Source organism: Megalops cyprinoides, chromosome 22 (genome assembly GCF_013368585.1).
Source record: "Megalops cyprinoides isolate fMegCyp1 chromosome 22, fMegCyp1.pri, whole genome shotgun sequence".
In the NCBI taxonomy this organism is placed as follows: Eukaryota; Metazoa; Chordata; class Actinopteri; order Elopiformes; family Megalopidae; genus Megalops; species Megalops cyprinoides.
This window is the reverse complement of record NC_050604.1, coordinates 18,374,721-18,391,690: the sequence shown is the minus strand read 5'-3', so window position 1 is coordinate 18,391,690 and position 16,970 is coordinate 18,374,721. Positions and strand designations below refer to the sequence as shown.

The 16,970-nt window shown below is 39.9% G+C and overlaps 1 protein-coding gene across 7 annotated transcripts in view; it reads right to left on the bottom strand.

Moving 5' to 3' along the window:
• The window catches only part of LOC118769852 (LIM domain-binding protein 2-like), a 66,132-nt gene extending 49,751 nt beyond the window's left edge, over positions 1 to 16,381 (bottom strand). For all 7 annotated transcript variants that reach the window (XM_036517213.1, XM_036517211.1, XM_036517214.1 and 4 more), the window contains exon 1: positions 16,128 to 16,381. In XM_036517213.1, coding sequence (XP_036373106.1) covers positions 16,128 to 16,259 — 132 coding nt within the window. In that variant the 5' untranslated portion in view covers positions 16,260 to 16,381. The remainder of the gene's footprint in view (positions 1 to 16,127) is intronic.
• Between the last annotated feature and the right edge of the window lie 589 nt (positions 16,382 to 16,970).

The window sequence follows — 16,970 nt, the reverse complement described above, 5'->3', positions numbered from 1 at the left end:
GACTTTATTCAATGTAATCACTAAGTACCTGGTACTCTAATTTGGAGGGCTTTCAATCTGAGCTCTTTGACGTGCTGTCTGCACCTTTTACAAACGAAGACTAGTTTTTTTTCTATACTTACTCTGTGTGAATAATATAAAATGTAACTTTCTTAAATCTGTTACACTTAAGAACAAAGTTAAGAACAAAACACATTGAGTTTAGATAGACTAGGGGCCCGCGGCTCAGCTCGACACAGGTCTGATTGAGAGAGCGTCGTGGTTAATTTAAAGCAGAGCTCCAAAGATTAAATATCAGGGAGCTTTTCTTCAGTACCCTCACACTGTGTTTATAAATCCTCCACTTTCAGTCTCGGAAATATTTCTCAGTTCATAAATGTATTTTCACAGTCCCTACAGTTTGCATAAACATACATGCAAATATGACTTCATTATAAAAGTGCCTAACAGGAGAGGAGATTCACCTTCAGGTGTACACAGCAAACGCTCTGACGAAAAGCAACAAGAAATCCTTCAGCCATAGTTCACAGATATCAGAAATTCACTTTTTTACCATTCAAGTAATAGCATGTAAAAATACAGTATATGACTTGCCATTCGCTTTCTTGAATGGTTAATGTACAAGCATTTGCACATGGAAAAATAAAGACAGCGCTCCCTAATTGAAGCAACTGTAAATTCACTCTAAAATCAGTATGCTTCAATGAGGGAGTTTGGTCTGTTTTTTTTAAATAAGTCACTGCCAGAACTGTTGCGTGACTCCACAGCACCATAAACTGCGCAAACCTTCCAGGAGGATGATGGGGTGTCCATGCACACACTGCGCCACGCAACAAATCCAAGTCATAACATTTTGATTCAATTACCCTCTAATAAGAACAGAGGGAGGTGACAGCTTGCCCGCAGGGGGAACACAAAAGGTGCGAATCCGATCAGTAAATGTGTTTATACACCTCATGCTGCTTATGTTGTCTTCTTATATCTATCCTAGCGTGTGACTGCCCCTCGAGCTCAGGGAGGTCCTACATCCGAGACAGCAATCTTTCTTCAATTAGCCACTGTGGCCCAGTCTCAATACACAAGCCATTTCAATACACAGTGATCTTAGTAACTAAGACCCTCCTGTTCTCTGGAACAAAAGTCAAAAGGCAACAAAATTCAATAAAAATTGTAAAACTATGTCTTTTCACTGCTAATAAAAGTATGGCCCTTTTTTCAAGCAGAAAAAAATATATCCAATATGTACAGTCTTCTTATGTTTTTCTATATAGTGTTTACAGAGTATACATTAAAACATAAAATGCAAACTGTAAGGTATGTATATAAAGTGAAAATATGCAGCATTGTTACAATGTACTAATTATTGCAAATTTTCTACATGCAAATTTCTTCCTTCTTATGGAAACGGCATGAACTTCTCTTCTCATATAGACAATTTCATTTGACATGCATTATAATATGCTCCTTATACTTCCTACTCATGTCAACATACATCACGCTTCTACAAAAAATTACGGGCACACCTAGCACTAAAGAGGTTTGCCTATCCCATTGCATACCAGCAAGTCAATTTTCTTCTCAAGTCTCTTTTTAATGATATCCAAACCCTTTAGTTCTGCTGCCAGAGAAATTAACTGATAATGTGCAAATAACAAGCAACTATTACTGTTTATTCAGTTCTGCTATACTCAGTTTTGTAATTCAAAGTTGTTATTATCATAAACATATTATCACAATAAAAATGAAAGCATCTCATTTTCAAGGGGGTCCTGTAAAGACAATATAAATATTAAGTTAATAATAAGTTAACAAGTTAAAATACATTTACATGATTTTCATTAACATTCTATGCTGAATGTTCGTACAACATGCAGCATACTCTTGCATTAACATATTAGGCATGAGTGAATATTAGTAATGTCAAGCCCCAAAACTCCATGTTACTGGATAGGGTTAGTGAAACGGCCAAGTTCACACAGTGGTGACCACCCAAGCAATCACATAACTAACTGAGCTTGCCAGTCCACTTTGGTAAGACATAAAAAAGAGAAGAGCAAGGAGTGACCAAGTACTTCCACCCATCATTTAGTTAGAATATGTCTTGAAAAACACCCTACAAGGGCAGCATAAATACACATTATAAACAAAGACTATATGTAATTACTGTTGGAAGAATGTTAATGCAGAGGCTGAAATAATTATTCTTTGATTTGTCCAACCAGAATTATAAAGCCTGCATTAAAAAAACACTTCCCTTCATCTGATTAGTTTTTAAAAAGCATAAAAGAGATGCCATCTGACTAAGGCCATGCTTCAAAAGGTAAGGACATTTTTATGTAAAGCACACTGCGTGACATTCAGACACAGCAATTACACACTTAATTAAAAAGGAAAATTTCATTACGTTTGTTTAGGGTTTTTTTTTCACATCCTTAGTTCGAAGTAAAGGCCACATTACTTCACTCAGCCTCTGAGATATTATTATTAGCGTTATTATTTCAAGGTTCGTAACAATTCTGTTCAGGTTCTCCATTTCAAAATGGTCTGATTTCACCTCAAGACAAATCTCAAATACAGCTACGAACTTCCTTTATGCCTGCCTCTTAATTATACAAAGCCATGATACAAGCCTAGCAATTTACATAGCAATCTCCATAGTGAAAAGAACATTCAGAATAAATAACACCATTTTATGTTGCTTTCACAAGGTTGTTGTTCCTGTAAATTGTGTGATGCTGCTGTACATACATATTCTTTTTGGGTGTGACCAGAATTCTATGAAATTAAATGTCAATTACGCACTATAAACGGCTTTAAATGTTTGTTGCTTAGGATATGCAAGGTATTCAACACCGTAGACTGTACATATTTTATACAATGTGTAATGCTCCTGTTGTCTGTAAGCCATTTTGACCTTTTGTATTGGAAGACACCTTCATATTTCTGCTTGATAGCAGGACATCACTTAAATGATGAGTGCAAAACTTGAAACCCTCAGACAGACATCAGGATGCATTGAACAGGCAAGTTCTTTAGTCCTTCAGACTTTCACTGGGAATCAACAAAATCTTCATCTGTCTATTCACTGAACACGTTCTGTTATTTTCCCCATCCATTAGAAACAGCACACCTCATATTTACCACCTAACTTTTGGTATATGTTCTGGAAGGAAGTTTGTGTGGTGAGGAAGCTCTGAGAGAGTAGTATTGTTTGGTGGGGGGGGGGGGATTCCAGTGCAAAACTGACATGATTAGTGCCAAGCTGGCTAAAAAATATGGCTCTTTAAAGATCTGCATCTGTGCTTAGTTAAACACAAGAATATGAAATGCAATGGCTGGAACCAAAGGAATAGCAATGTGGTGTTTTTAGAGCGTAGGTGGTCTCGTCTCAAGCTCAAATCACTGTTGGAATGGGTGTTTGTGAGTGGCTGATGGATGCATTTTTTCCATTTAATGTAAAATTTAAAACACCTGTGACATTAAAAAGTAAATGCATGCAAGAATTAAGCTTTACAATGCTGGATGATACATCTGGCACATCAACCTTGTGAATTACAGCAAGTGAAATAACTCAGCGCACCTGAGTGCAAATAATGCACAAACATTAAGATACATTTCATGTTAATAATTATCATGCTCTGCAACACATGAAGAAGTAAAAAACATTCTTTAAACTGCATTTATGGATAATCACTACCTGGCACATTACATCCATAGACATAATTTTAAGTATTTTATTTATTTTTTCATGAGTTGCAGAGCTTGGCATCATATCCTTCATCTATGAAAAGCTTAAACATTACAGGGATAAACAATGCCTATGTCACCGGGTCTGTTATCAGGGCAGACACTTCACATGCTGGGCAAAGCCAGTGAGACCCAACCCTGACGACCTGTTTTCTGTTAGTTATTTTTGCTGTTTTTATTTGATTATAATTAGCTCCCTGATCATCTTAGCATAAAATTAATTCATTACGTGTAGTGACCCCGCAAGCCATCTTGTACAATTCTGCTTTTTTTTCTTTTTATACAAAAACACTAAGTTTTGTTTCTGAAACAATAAACCGGGAAAGTATATCTGCTGGTACTGCAGTGTATGAGCTAAGATGCATTCTGAGGTTACACCCTTGTAAATGTATCCTACTTTACAAAAGAATAAAAGTCACTACATTTTCTGTGGCATCCAGAATAGTGAGCCACCTCAGTAAGATGTATAGCCCTAGTAACCAGGTTTTTTTACCTGAGTCCATTAATCTCTGATGGGGATCATTTCAGGCCTCACCAAGGCATCCCATAGCCCACTGTCTCTCCTTTTTTTTTTTTACCTGACCATTTCACAGGTAGCAGCTAGATAGAGGAAAGTACACTTATGTACACATATGGTGTTGCTCTGAAATTAACAAGGGTGGAATAATACCATCAACTGAAACTTAAACATCCCAGTTAAAATTTCTATATTACAATATTTATGTGCATATCCCTGTCTCCTCATTTTACTGTGTCATCTCTCACAGGCTCTTGAGACCTCTCCACCCTTCAGAAAGCAGTCCTGGGGTCATGTGGTCATGTTGTGCGCTCGTACAGTACAGTGCTGTTGGACGCTGCAGCTGATGGAGGGCCAGAATAGCCATGCTTGAAAAAGGCGGAAACCTCACGTCATTTGTCGTGTGAGAACTCTTTCCGTGCAATTCTGAAATAAGACCCATTTCCTTCCTTGTTCCGCATCATTAATTGTGAGTTTGCATCCATCAGAAATAATGCCCGTCGGAATATTTACACAACAGTATTTTTGCTCCTCAGAAAACTCAAATACAATGCGCGCATTTCTTATTTGCATGGCAGCAAAAACTGCAGAATTCAATGGCACAAGAGTGCAGCCCTCTCCCCTCTCTTATCAGCTGTCAGCACTGTAGACTGGAAGGAACTCTGGGAAAGTCACAGGAAAACAGGGTGGGGGAGCATTGTGCAAGCTTCCTGCCAGCCGGGCCTGCCACCTCATTGTTCCGCATATATCTCTGAGTCCATCACGTCAAAATCGTGGCCAGTTCCGCAACATCCTCCTTCTGTCCAGGGGCCGCAGGAATATTTATTGATTTCTTGCACTGTAAGTGCGTCATTCCTGACGCTCCGTCTGCAGTATCAGTGCAAAACAGGTCCGCTGTACAAGTGGATATGAATATTGCATCATAAAAAATACCTTTTCCTGCAATAGCGAGCTTTAGCACGCGTTGGGATGAATGGCGACGGTTTGAGCAAGCAGCCTGTTTAGTGTACAAACTCAAGGAACACATTAAGTCCCTGAGCTTTTTGGCAGTGCAGGAAGATGTGGTTTAAATTGACAGGCAGCGCATTAGAACTCACTGAGGCAAGGAGGGACTCTAAAGGTGTATATTTGTTTTTTAAAATAAATAGAATGATTTTAACCAGATTTGCACGTTAAACATGGCCACGAACCTCACTTGACAAAGCCACAATGAGATCCAAGGAATTAACCTCACATTGACTGTGTTCAGTGATCAACATATCCCAAAGCACAAGAAGTTTGGGCTTGCATGTGAGAGAGAGAGTGCTGAACCTCCTATGTGTAACTGAACATGACAAAGTTGCTCAAAATATTGGAAGTTTTAAATGGCATCTCAAAACAAGGACAATTTATGACCACTAAAAAACCTTGCAAACACACAAGCCAAATATTAAGCATCAATCAGCCACAAACAGCATCCCCAGATAGTGCAATGCAGTGAGGGGAATATAAATGGACTAGAAATGAATATTTGAGGGCCTGAGTGGTGCTGGAGATTTTGAGAGAAATTTTGATATGTTATGAATTGTCTTTGTTCTTGGGGCAGTTCAGTGCACTTCAGAAGACTGACAATGTAAAACTTTACCTGTGTGGGGAACATCACCTGACCTTTTGATAAGAATGCCTCCAACACTGGATATTGTGTAATCCCAAAGCTCTAACTTCAAGGTCCCGAAGAGCCTGTTACCGAGCCCAATGGCGATTGCTGTCATCAGGACTGAAGCTTGTAAAATGTGTGCTTTCAAGTTATTTAAACTGCACTTCAGCTACCATGAGATTTTGTTTAAAATGGTTGGCCAACTGCAGGGCAGCATGGATCCTGAGCTCTTTTAATCTCTCTGTGAAGCCTGATATTACGACTCTAAATCTAACTGAAACAGTTCATGAATAAAGGAACAGCTATGACTCACTGATATTGACTGAAACAGTATTGTGATGTAAAAATAAAAAACACTTTTCTCATTCTAGTACACTTCTGGTTGTATCTTAGGGGTCTTCTTTAAACTCACTTACTTAAAAAGATGAAAAAAAAAAAGTTTTACATTATTGTCATTAAGCAGATGCTCTTATTCAGAGCGACTTATAGTACATACAGTAGGTTACAATTATATCCATTTATATAGCTGGATATTTATAATTTTGGGTTAGGTACCTTGCCCAGGGGTACAACAGCAGTGGCCTAGCAGGGAATCAAACAGCAGCATTTTGGTCACAAGCCCTGCTCCTTACCACCTTAGCCATACAGCTCCAGTCATTTTAATTTAGATCTATGCAAAGATCACTTAGGGACTTTGAATATCTTGGTCTACATTCCCTGACCTTGAAAAGCTGAAATTTGGCCACACTGTAAACAGATGAAATACAGATGTTTAGAGTGAGTGTTTTCTCTCAACACACAACACTCAAGATACAGTATCTTACCATTTCCATGGAAATCCTAAACCCGCCTGTGATTCAGTGCTGAAGCCATAGGCCATCCCCGATTTGTCACGACCAGTCCACTCTGGGTTATCACCCAGATTGCCTCAACTGCTAAAATACTGAAATGATATTTCTGCTGTTCTCCCTACAAAAACCTCTTCTGTGTTTGACACAAAAATACCTGTCTACTTTTACTTGCCTCTCCTGGCCCAGTGTCTCTTTTGAGTTTGAGTACTAGACACAAATTAGAATCAGGTACTTAATACAATAGAAGGACTTAAATACCATCAGATTTTGGGACAATAAAAGAAATTCCTTCAATAATCACCTCTCACACACATTTAGTAGGCCACGTTCTGATGCAGTACAACTACATACGAAATGGGACACATTAGAAAAGGTGCCAGGATGTACTGGCCACTTGGTCCATGCGCTCCACTTCACACACTCTAATGACGGGGAATTACATGAGGAATTGCATTTAAGGTCATCACACTCAGCTGGTAGGCCTGTAACTCTAGCCTACTCAGGAAGTCAACAATGACTCAAGGAAAATCAAAACTCATTCTGCCCGAGAAAGGTACGCAGTGATTCACACAGTACAGGAGGTAAAAATAACAATCTATTGATGATCTCATTTTGGAAGAAGTCCGCCTCTCGACTGGACAATCATTGATCTTTTTAAAGGAGGTTCATTTTTAGGTCTATGAATGCACCAGCTGATTTACATAAACGGCCCAAAGTCGAAGACGTTAATTAGCCAGCGTACCACATAGCGCACCTAGCTAATATTAATATAGAATTCCATTAAACAGTGCTGTTGCTGGTTTTCCCTTTAGCTTTCATAGTCTTCTCCATGTGTTGTTTTGATCCTTGCTCTCTGGGTGAATATTAATATTTTACATGCTAATGTGCCTAAATTGGTTGAGGTTGATGAGACTCCTCCTTTGCATATTAATTTGTGAAACAGAGCGTCAGTACATTCGCAATCCCATCAACACCGCACAATGCTAATGAACACTCCCGCCCTATTGCTGCATTCACACAGACCAGTCTAAAGACGTAGTGACTGTGTGGAGAAGGAAACTGATCTGTTGCATATTGTTAACATCAGCCTGTAGATTTATTTACTTGTTTAGTATGCCTCCCTCACCAAGGGTAAATGATACAGTTTATATCTGATGTATTACCCTTTCAAACAACTGGATATTTTAGGTGCCTTTGAGTAAATAGCTCAAGCACACAACAGCACTACGCCACATGGTCCTGGTTACCAAGTCCGGTTGGCCAACTGCTACACTACACTGCCACACTGTTGGAATATAAATAAGTCCATGAAATTCCAGCTGTGCTGAATTTGATAAGAGTCAATCATTTTTTTTCTGCATTTGATATTTCTCTATAGATTATTGTGGAATTTGGAAATATGGATATTTAAATATGAAACACTGAGTTGTTCTGCTAAATAGATTAAAGGATTTGATTAAGGTAGTTGCCATGTAATTCACATAATGAGTGAACAAGAATATCAGCAATGGATGAAGATCCATCAACATTATTCTTCACATCAATAGTAAAATTCATTACTGATTTTCCCTATAATAATATAAAATATATATAATATATAATAATATATAATATATAATTATATATATAATATATAATAATATATAATAAATTTCCCAATAATGGATCTACTGGTAGGGTTCTCTGTTGACAGAATACTGACAGCAATGGGTAAGGCAACATTACAACTGGAGTGAAATTAAGGAGACTGGCCAAAACCAATCTATCGAAATGAGCTATTAAAAGGAACACAAACAGGAGGTCGACGGAGACACTTCCAGTCACACTATTAAAAGAAAAGTAACAACAGTGCCTTTCTTTAAAGGGACTGTCTATTCCGCTGAACATGTTTATAAACGGTACCTAATGTCAGCGTTGCTCATTCAATCACATGCAACGAGGCTCTTGTGAACAGTACCACATCTGGAGACTCAGAGGGGAAATAACCAATGTGCGACAGGGGTATTACAGTGCGCACCTCAAAGGCCAAATTCCTCCCTGTTTTACACATCTTTCAAATGAATTGATTCCTAATGACCGAGAGAAAGAGAGAAGAAATAAATGAGTTGAAGAGCTCTGGAACCCCAGCTGAGAGAGAAATGGGAGTGTGTCTAGCCCCTCCGGCTGTGATAAATACATATTCACAAGGCCCTATATGGGCTGCCCTACATCCTCATTTTTTTTCCTTTGTCCTAACTATCATATCATTTCCATTTCAGACTGAAACTGTGTACTTCTGAGAGGTGGGACTGTCGAAGACAGACCATAATGGCTCCTTTTTTACCCATGGTGATGAGCCTGGGATTCAGGGCTCCCTCCCAAGGGTGCAACCTGGGACAAAGGACTGATCCCAGGACAGTGTGGGGATTTCTTTAACCAGGAGTTAGGAACATCAAGAAGCACATACACTCCTCAAATACAAATGCCAGCTTAATCCACAGAGGCCAAGAAAATAATGTAAGGAGACAAAAGGCAGATTACTGAGACCCGCTGAATGCCGGGATGCTGAGAGCAGGAACCCAGAATGAGTGAGTACCTCTCCAGGGTTAATGGTCACATTCCCCTACAAACTACCTACGCCGTTATCACAGAGCAGGATTCACTCTGACCAGTAGGGGGAGCTGCTTCTTCCTTGCTAAAAGATCATGGGCCTGATTAAAAAGGTGCAAATGCTAACCTTTAACTCAGCACACAATGGTCAGGTGTGGTCAAAACAGGTGGGACCTGAGGTATTCTTACAGCAAAAGCAAAACTGGCATGGACAGCTGCACAAGTGGCAAGTTGATTGGGGAACAGTGTTTAATGAGTTGTAGGTATGAAACAGCACATTACCTTAGAAAGTGCATTTGCCCTAGCTCCATGGCCCAATGGCATTCAAGCAATGACAGATCAGAGAAATACGAAATATTATATAAAAATAAAATACAATTTAATACAAATACAAAAGACAAGAAAAATGTCTTGTGTCAACAATAGGAATGCAACACGCATTGAAGTTATATCCTTACACCTGTGAAATTACCCCATATTTATATATAGGTGTATTTATGCGAGTTTAAATTGTTTGTAGTGTAAATGGTGCATACAGACATCCTATGTGTACTACATGTTTGAAATAACATCAATCTCACAAAGAAAAGGTTCTAGAAATGGGGAGAATGAATGGGGAGAATTTCTTTTAAACGACACTTCATCCTTGTTTTATTGTGGGTATGTTCTCCATTACCTTCATTCGTTTGTAATAAACATGAAACAGCTCTAAACAAAGCAAAGTATTTCTACAGCTTAAGCTTCTGTTGTTATAGTTAGTAATTTAGTTATTTTGCTTAGTAACTTATTACTTAATAGCTGAGTTGGGTATGGCAGGCAAGAATAGTTGAGTTGGGTATGGCAGGCAGAGGAAGCTGCTATACCTTCCTGGCACATTCAAAACAGACAAACACAACCAACGAAAGCCTCAGGCTGTGCTCAGAATATGGTTAAGTGTTGTAACTAGATATATTTGTGATGTTACTATGGGATTGTCGGCCTCACCTCTACCTGAATGTTGTTGATTGGCACGCCCCTCCACGCCCACTCCCCCACCTCCCGATGCCTTGCATCAACACAACACCATTCACTGATGGTGCCTGTAAGCGCACAAGGGTGCAGACGATGTCCCCGAGAGCAACACTGAGAGCCTTTTGGGATGATGACCCCTGGTCATGCTGAAATGACCCACTGGTAGAGAAGGACAAGGAAGGAAGGACACCTCTACTACATCAGGTAGCAAATATTGGCAAGCGGGGGAGGGTCAAAAGTCAAGTGTATGGTGGCTCTTCCGAGATAAAACCAGCATTTCCTACTCACTGCAGTTGTAACCGCTGAAAAGCGAGTGGCAATTCCATTACTGAAAGAAATGCAGTAAATGCCTGAGGCAGGACCACCTGAGCAATATTAAATGCTGTGGTTGGTTGTCAATGTGTTAGTATTTGACCAAAGATTGCTGCATTGATTATTGTTAATCATAAAGGAGGCAGAATTAATTACACAATATTATAAGCTACACAAGTCAGCTAATCGCTGTTGTTTCACAGTGTCTGATTGGAGGATTGACTGCATTCTTGTAACTATAGTTAAAAAAAAAACTAAAACTGTCACTGTGCATCGCAGTCCTGCACTGGGCAAGGCAATGCATCAGGTGGGATGAAAAGTCTGTACTGTAACCATTTTTCCAGCACTCACATGAAATCGCCAAACACAGCCTCACCGGAGGCACTTGTCAGCTGCACCATGTTTTCCGCGGCATTAAAATTGGACCTCAAATGTGTGTTTTTCCAGCTAATACCGCTCACGGATTATTTTGCCTTTTATTCTCCTTGCTGTCACCTAATTACAGCACAACACCCAGCTTCAGAACCTCTTAGAGCTTTCACCTTATTACCGTCCATGTAGAGACGTGTATAAACTGTCTGTTTCTAACAGCTCTGCACACTCTGAACTCTCTATGACTGCAGGGGGATGCAGTCACAAGCAGGAACATCATTTTTGCTCTGTGACAAAAGTGTAGCCAAAAAGCGGTAGATTTTATTACTAATTTAACATACAGGTTTGTGGCATCAGTGAATCTTCAGCAACCTGTGTAGTCGTTTTTGTGCTTGTTGTACTTGCCTGGTTTGTTTAACCTAACGCCTCCTATGAAAAAAGCAAGATAATATCGCTCTGGTGGGGGGAACCACATGCTGACACCAGAGCCTAGCGACCAGGAAAGGACCTCTTGGTGTGCAGCTAAGGCTAGTATCGCTGTTTGTTTTGACTTGAATTTGTTTGTTGAGTCAAGCTGTCATAAAGAGAGTGAACATTATTTTTTTAACATATTTCTTGGGTGTATTTTGTATTTTTTTGGTGCCAAAACAGTCTGTGTGCATTCCGTGTTCATCAGCTTGGACAGCTTGTGTCCCAATATAACCCACAAAGAAAAAAAAATCAGAAATCAGAAATGACAACTAAAACGGTGTACATCACCCACCAAATCACTTTTTCAAATACATTATTGAGATCATCTGCAAAATCATAGCACTTAAAATTAATCTTCGCTTATGAAGAAAACAAGGAGACCACATTGGCCTACATAACATGTTGAATGTTTTTAAGATTCTGGAGAACGCCTCTTTGGTAGCTGTCTTCGGGGAGTTGCACTGCTACTCATGAATAATGCTTAATGTTGCACCACCGCCTCTGCAATATTTCTTTAGTTTACTTAAAGCCACAGCTGGTGTTCTTTCGCGCATTTCTTTAATGCATGCAACATAACGGCTATGAAATATATCGAGCCCTTCTCATGAAGCCAAATAGATCATTTGTTTTGCACTTGAAGAGAAAGTGCAGAACACGGGTAAGGAGATGTGAACAATCACAAATCATACGCATGCTTCCATGGGGCCTTACGTAAACTACTGAAAATAAGGTATTCGTTTGTATCGGTCTTTTAAGAGATTTTTGTCTTTGACTACAAACTGATGCTATTCGTGGAATGCACATTTAAGCGAATTAATCGGGGAAAGCGTTAGAGGAATCGTTTCTTTTCTCTACGGTACGAAACTCTTCAGTCACTTGCCAAAATTGCATTGTACATCACCAGTAACAGCATTGATGAACAGTGACGAATTATATGAAAACATAAGCCCCACTATGTGCTATGTAAAATCCAATGTTGGGGAAGATTGTGTGCCATTTATACTATTTGTTATACATTTAGTTGTCCTTTTACACATGTAATGAACAGGACTGTTTCGGGTGGCCATCGTATAGCACTGTTTACTACTTTCTAAAACCGGAAGAGTAAAATCAATACAAAACCATAAAGATACCGATCACATTAAATAATGTTAATGCGTATGGCTACTTATAAAACAGTGCTGCTGATCTACCTAAGTAGTTTACATCCACTGTGATCTATTAATTTGTTCTCTGACAAAGGAAGACTGTAGGTATCCTCATTTAAAGTAGTCTTTAAAAGCGCTCCCTCGCTAATGTGCATTAATTACGCACCCCTTGCCTCGTTTCAAAGTATCTCCATGCCTGTTCAATACCTAAATTGTGGATGTCTTTCTCGCAACTTGCACATCGAGCGTGTAGTTTTCTTGTTGAACCTCAAGCTACGGAGAAATTTTCTCTATCGTTTCCATTTGCTTGAGGCGCAACAAACGTCAATTACTTGTTTATTGATATCTGAAATCACTCCAACTAGCCAGCAATTTCTCTTTATTTAGCTTTGATCGGGACATCACTTTTTCTTGCCAACTCTAAAATTCGAATGATTAGATTGTGCACGCCTGTACTGTGTGTATGGAAATTTTTCAAACTCATCCTTTACCGGGGCGCGGATTGGCGGATTGGATACGCTGCAGTATCGTCTGCCTACAGACGCAGCGCTGAAAATGGAACAGATAGGCAATTAATGCCGCTTTTTAGAGGACTTAATGACGCCTTTGAAGAAATGTATCGAGAAGCAAAGATATTTTCTGTCAGTCACCCTGACTGGCACAGTTTTTTGCAATCTGTAGACTGATAATGATCAGCCAAGAGAGAGGTACAAATATTTCCAATGAAAGAAACAAAAAATTCTTCACATTCTGCTAAGAATGTGAGTTAAAGCATAGAACACCTACTGCTAAGTTTGTCAGTCTTGTCACGTGAATTTATGTGGTGTGTGTGTGTGTGTGTGTGTGTGTGTGTGTGTGTGTGTGTGTGTTTCTGTGCATTCCAGTATCTCACTCACAAAAATATGTCACCTGAGCTTATGAGAGTCATGGTAGGGTCTGTTTAAAAGTACACCTTAGGCAGTTCCCAGAAAATGATTTGTAGCTTACATTTAAAATTTAACATGCACATCTGTCTCATGAAAGCTTGAAACGTATTTGAAGCTTTCTGGAAGTTGTCAGTAGGTATTTGAAAAAGGACCCAAGAAAAAGTATGTAGTTTAATGCAGCTTGCACATGCTGAACCAGTGGCCCTTATTAGGTTGATCTATCCGTGCTTAGAACAAAACCCTTTCTTTGGGTTTTACTTTCCATCAGAGCCACCCAGAACACAAACAACAGCAAAAAATAGCACCACTGCTCATTAAAATAAATTGCAAATCACTGGAAACCATTTTATTATGAGACCAACAGCACAGGCAGGATGTGATCCAGTGCTGTTATTTCATTATGAGACCAACAGCACAGACAGGATGTGATCCAGTGCTGTTATTTCATTATGAGACCAACAACACAGACAGGATGTGATCCAGTGCTGTTATTTCATTATGAGACCAACAGCACAGACAGGATGTGATCCAGTGCTGTTATTTCATTATGAGACCACCAGCACAGACAGGATGTGATCCAGTGCTGTTATTTCATTATGAGACCAACAGCACAGGCAGGATGTGATCCAGCGTTATCCAGGACGCAGCCAGGCACACACCCACTTCCCACAGGTTGTTGACACGTTCAATTTTGCAGCTACACATGCAGACGCATGTAAACTGTGACAGCCGTTCACGCGGCCTCCCGCTGCCAAACAAAGTCCCACAGACTGAGCGTTTCCTCAGGGTCACAGTGACGAGTGACAAATCACTCTCGTTTTAAATCCTCTAACTGACCTGGTTTTCAAGCATCTGTACTCTGTATTCAACACAAGTGGCCCACATGAGATTACGACCTGAACAGAGCACAAAATATCCACAAATTCTGTTGTTTTTTTACGTATTGTTTCTGATCGACATGTTATAGACATCTTAGCTTCTAGAGAAATTTTAGAACAAGCTCTCAGTTTCTTTTGTGTGTTACCCACAGCAGTTTCATTCTCTCGGGAAATTAATATACAGCAATAGTTTGAAGCACTGACGTTTTACCAGCACACTACATAAATTCTTCACAACCTGTAAATGTAAGTTGTCCTACATGTAACAATTAATCATAAAACTACTAAGGTTGCAGGTACGTATAGTTACATGCTTGTTTTTACCTATGCTGTTTGTGCAAGTCTTCTAAAATATGTAATAGCAATACAGTAAGGAAATTACAGTGACCTACAACACTTTGTTCAAAATTCACCAAAGACAACTGGAATGCTGAAAACTGGGTAACTTGTGCATTTCTCTGCACCAGATATTGGAGAGGGCAATGCCAGCTGGGCTAATCAATAAATGCAGAATAATTTAAAAGTGTACTATAACAGCAGAAGTTGTACTTTCCAAGTAAATTCTCAATTTAACTACACATTTCTTGAAGCAGACATGCGTACTTTTGCTGCAGAATGTTTTTAAAAACGTTCTTTGAATAACAGTGGGGTGACCTTGGAAAATAAAGTTAATACCTCCCGATATGCAATCAAGACAGATACATACACAACCAAAACTTTTATAACCAGAGCATAATGAGTTACCCCCTCTAGGCAATTTGAATCTCCAGCACTCTCATGTTGACTGTGCCCTTACAAAGATTTTGACTGTTGTTAATTACAATAAATTGCTTCAACTGGAATTGCACATTTCACTTGCAAATTAGATCATATTACGACTCAATATGCTGCTTTTCCCTGTTTCCTAAATCACTGTTCATGGCAGGAGTAAGATACTTTTGATTAACTTCTTAAATTAGGCTACTAATATCACAGCCTACTTGGTATGAGTTTATCAGTTTATTATTGCCAGGATGAACTTGCCTGGTAGGGACAGCCACTACAATTGGACAGACAACAGATCTAGTGTGGCTACCTCCATCTGAAACTGCTCAGAGCCAGTCTACCAGCTTAACTCTAACAAACAGCAAAACTTCTGAATGAAATGTCTCACTTCACCTTTTGATTATATGCTTGACAAATGCTATGCATAAAAACTACTTTCAGACCAATCAACAGTACAGCGCAAAAAAAAAAAAACTTTCTTTCCAATAACAGCATTCTAAGCAACTTCTCAGATGTAGATATTTTTGGATGTAACTCTTAATAGTGACATTAATTTCTTCTTATAAAAATGGCCAATACGATATCATGCAATTGCATTCTATAAAATACGTGTGTACGTCTAAGAAGGACAGTGCACGCTCCAATCTTCAAATTGATATTTGTGGGTTGTATTTACACTGCCATATTTTCTGAAATTCCAGTTTTATGAAGGAATTATTCAATTAGTCATCACTAAAAAGATGCTGCCACAGACGTCTTGTTATTTCAGGAAAGACGCTGATAAGTTGCAGAACATGAAACTCTGAATAACAGTCCTTCTCCAGTAAATAAACGTACCCCCCGCGAACGTGACCCCTTCAGCGTTTGATAAACGCCGGCTGCTGTTGCCAGAAAACGGACTCACCTCCGTGCGGGACTGGAGCCGCTTGTTCATCTCGTAGATTCGGTACTCGGGCTGCACTATGTACGGCGAGTGTCTCCTGTAGAAAGGTCCGAACGGAGAGGAGTAGAACGGGTCGTGAGGCGTGCTGGACATCTTGTCAGGCTACCGGAGGTTTAAGTTTCACAGCGCGATTTCACTATCCATACAGAGCACATGGGACGGCGATGCTCTGTTGCACTGCGAACGCTTAAACCGCCACCGCTGTTGTTGTCAGACACGCTGCGCGCTGAGAAACTGCCGAGCAACCCGTCTTACTGGAGGAGGGAGAGGGAGGGACTGTGTGGAGGGAGGGGGTGTTGGGGGGGGGGGGGGGGGGGGGGCACCGGATAGCTTCGGGCTGTACTGTGCACAGTGCAGTTTGAGGAAGGGTCACGTCCCTTCCGTTCTGTGGACTTTCTGACCAAAAAAAAGTATAATTCAGCAAGCTGACATAAACCTGAAGTATGGTTTTAATTTCCCCTGCTAGGACCCCTCTGGATCCTGGCAGTCGGGCTTGTTAGCATATAGGCGTTTACGCAGCTGCCTGTCAACAGTCGCGGACGCCCCTCCGTTCAAGAGAACCGCACAAAGCATCGGCACCGTAGGAGTTTGTTGCACAGGTGTTACCCTGCACTCTACATATATGACAGGTTTGTAGCCGTACAGCTGAAGAAAAATGTTCATGTGAATACTTTCGAGAAATTACAATGTAATCGAAAACACTAAAATAGCAATGATGCAGCCAATATAAAGTTGAGGTACATCACTGAATGCGCCACCATCAGAGTTTCTAAATGCCGATGGAACACGGTTTCAAGAGTAGTG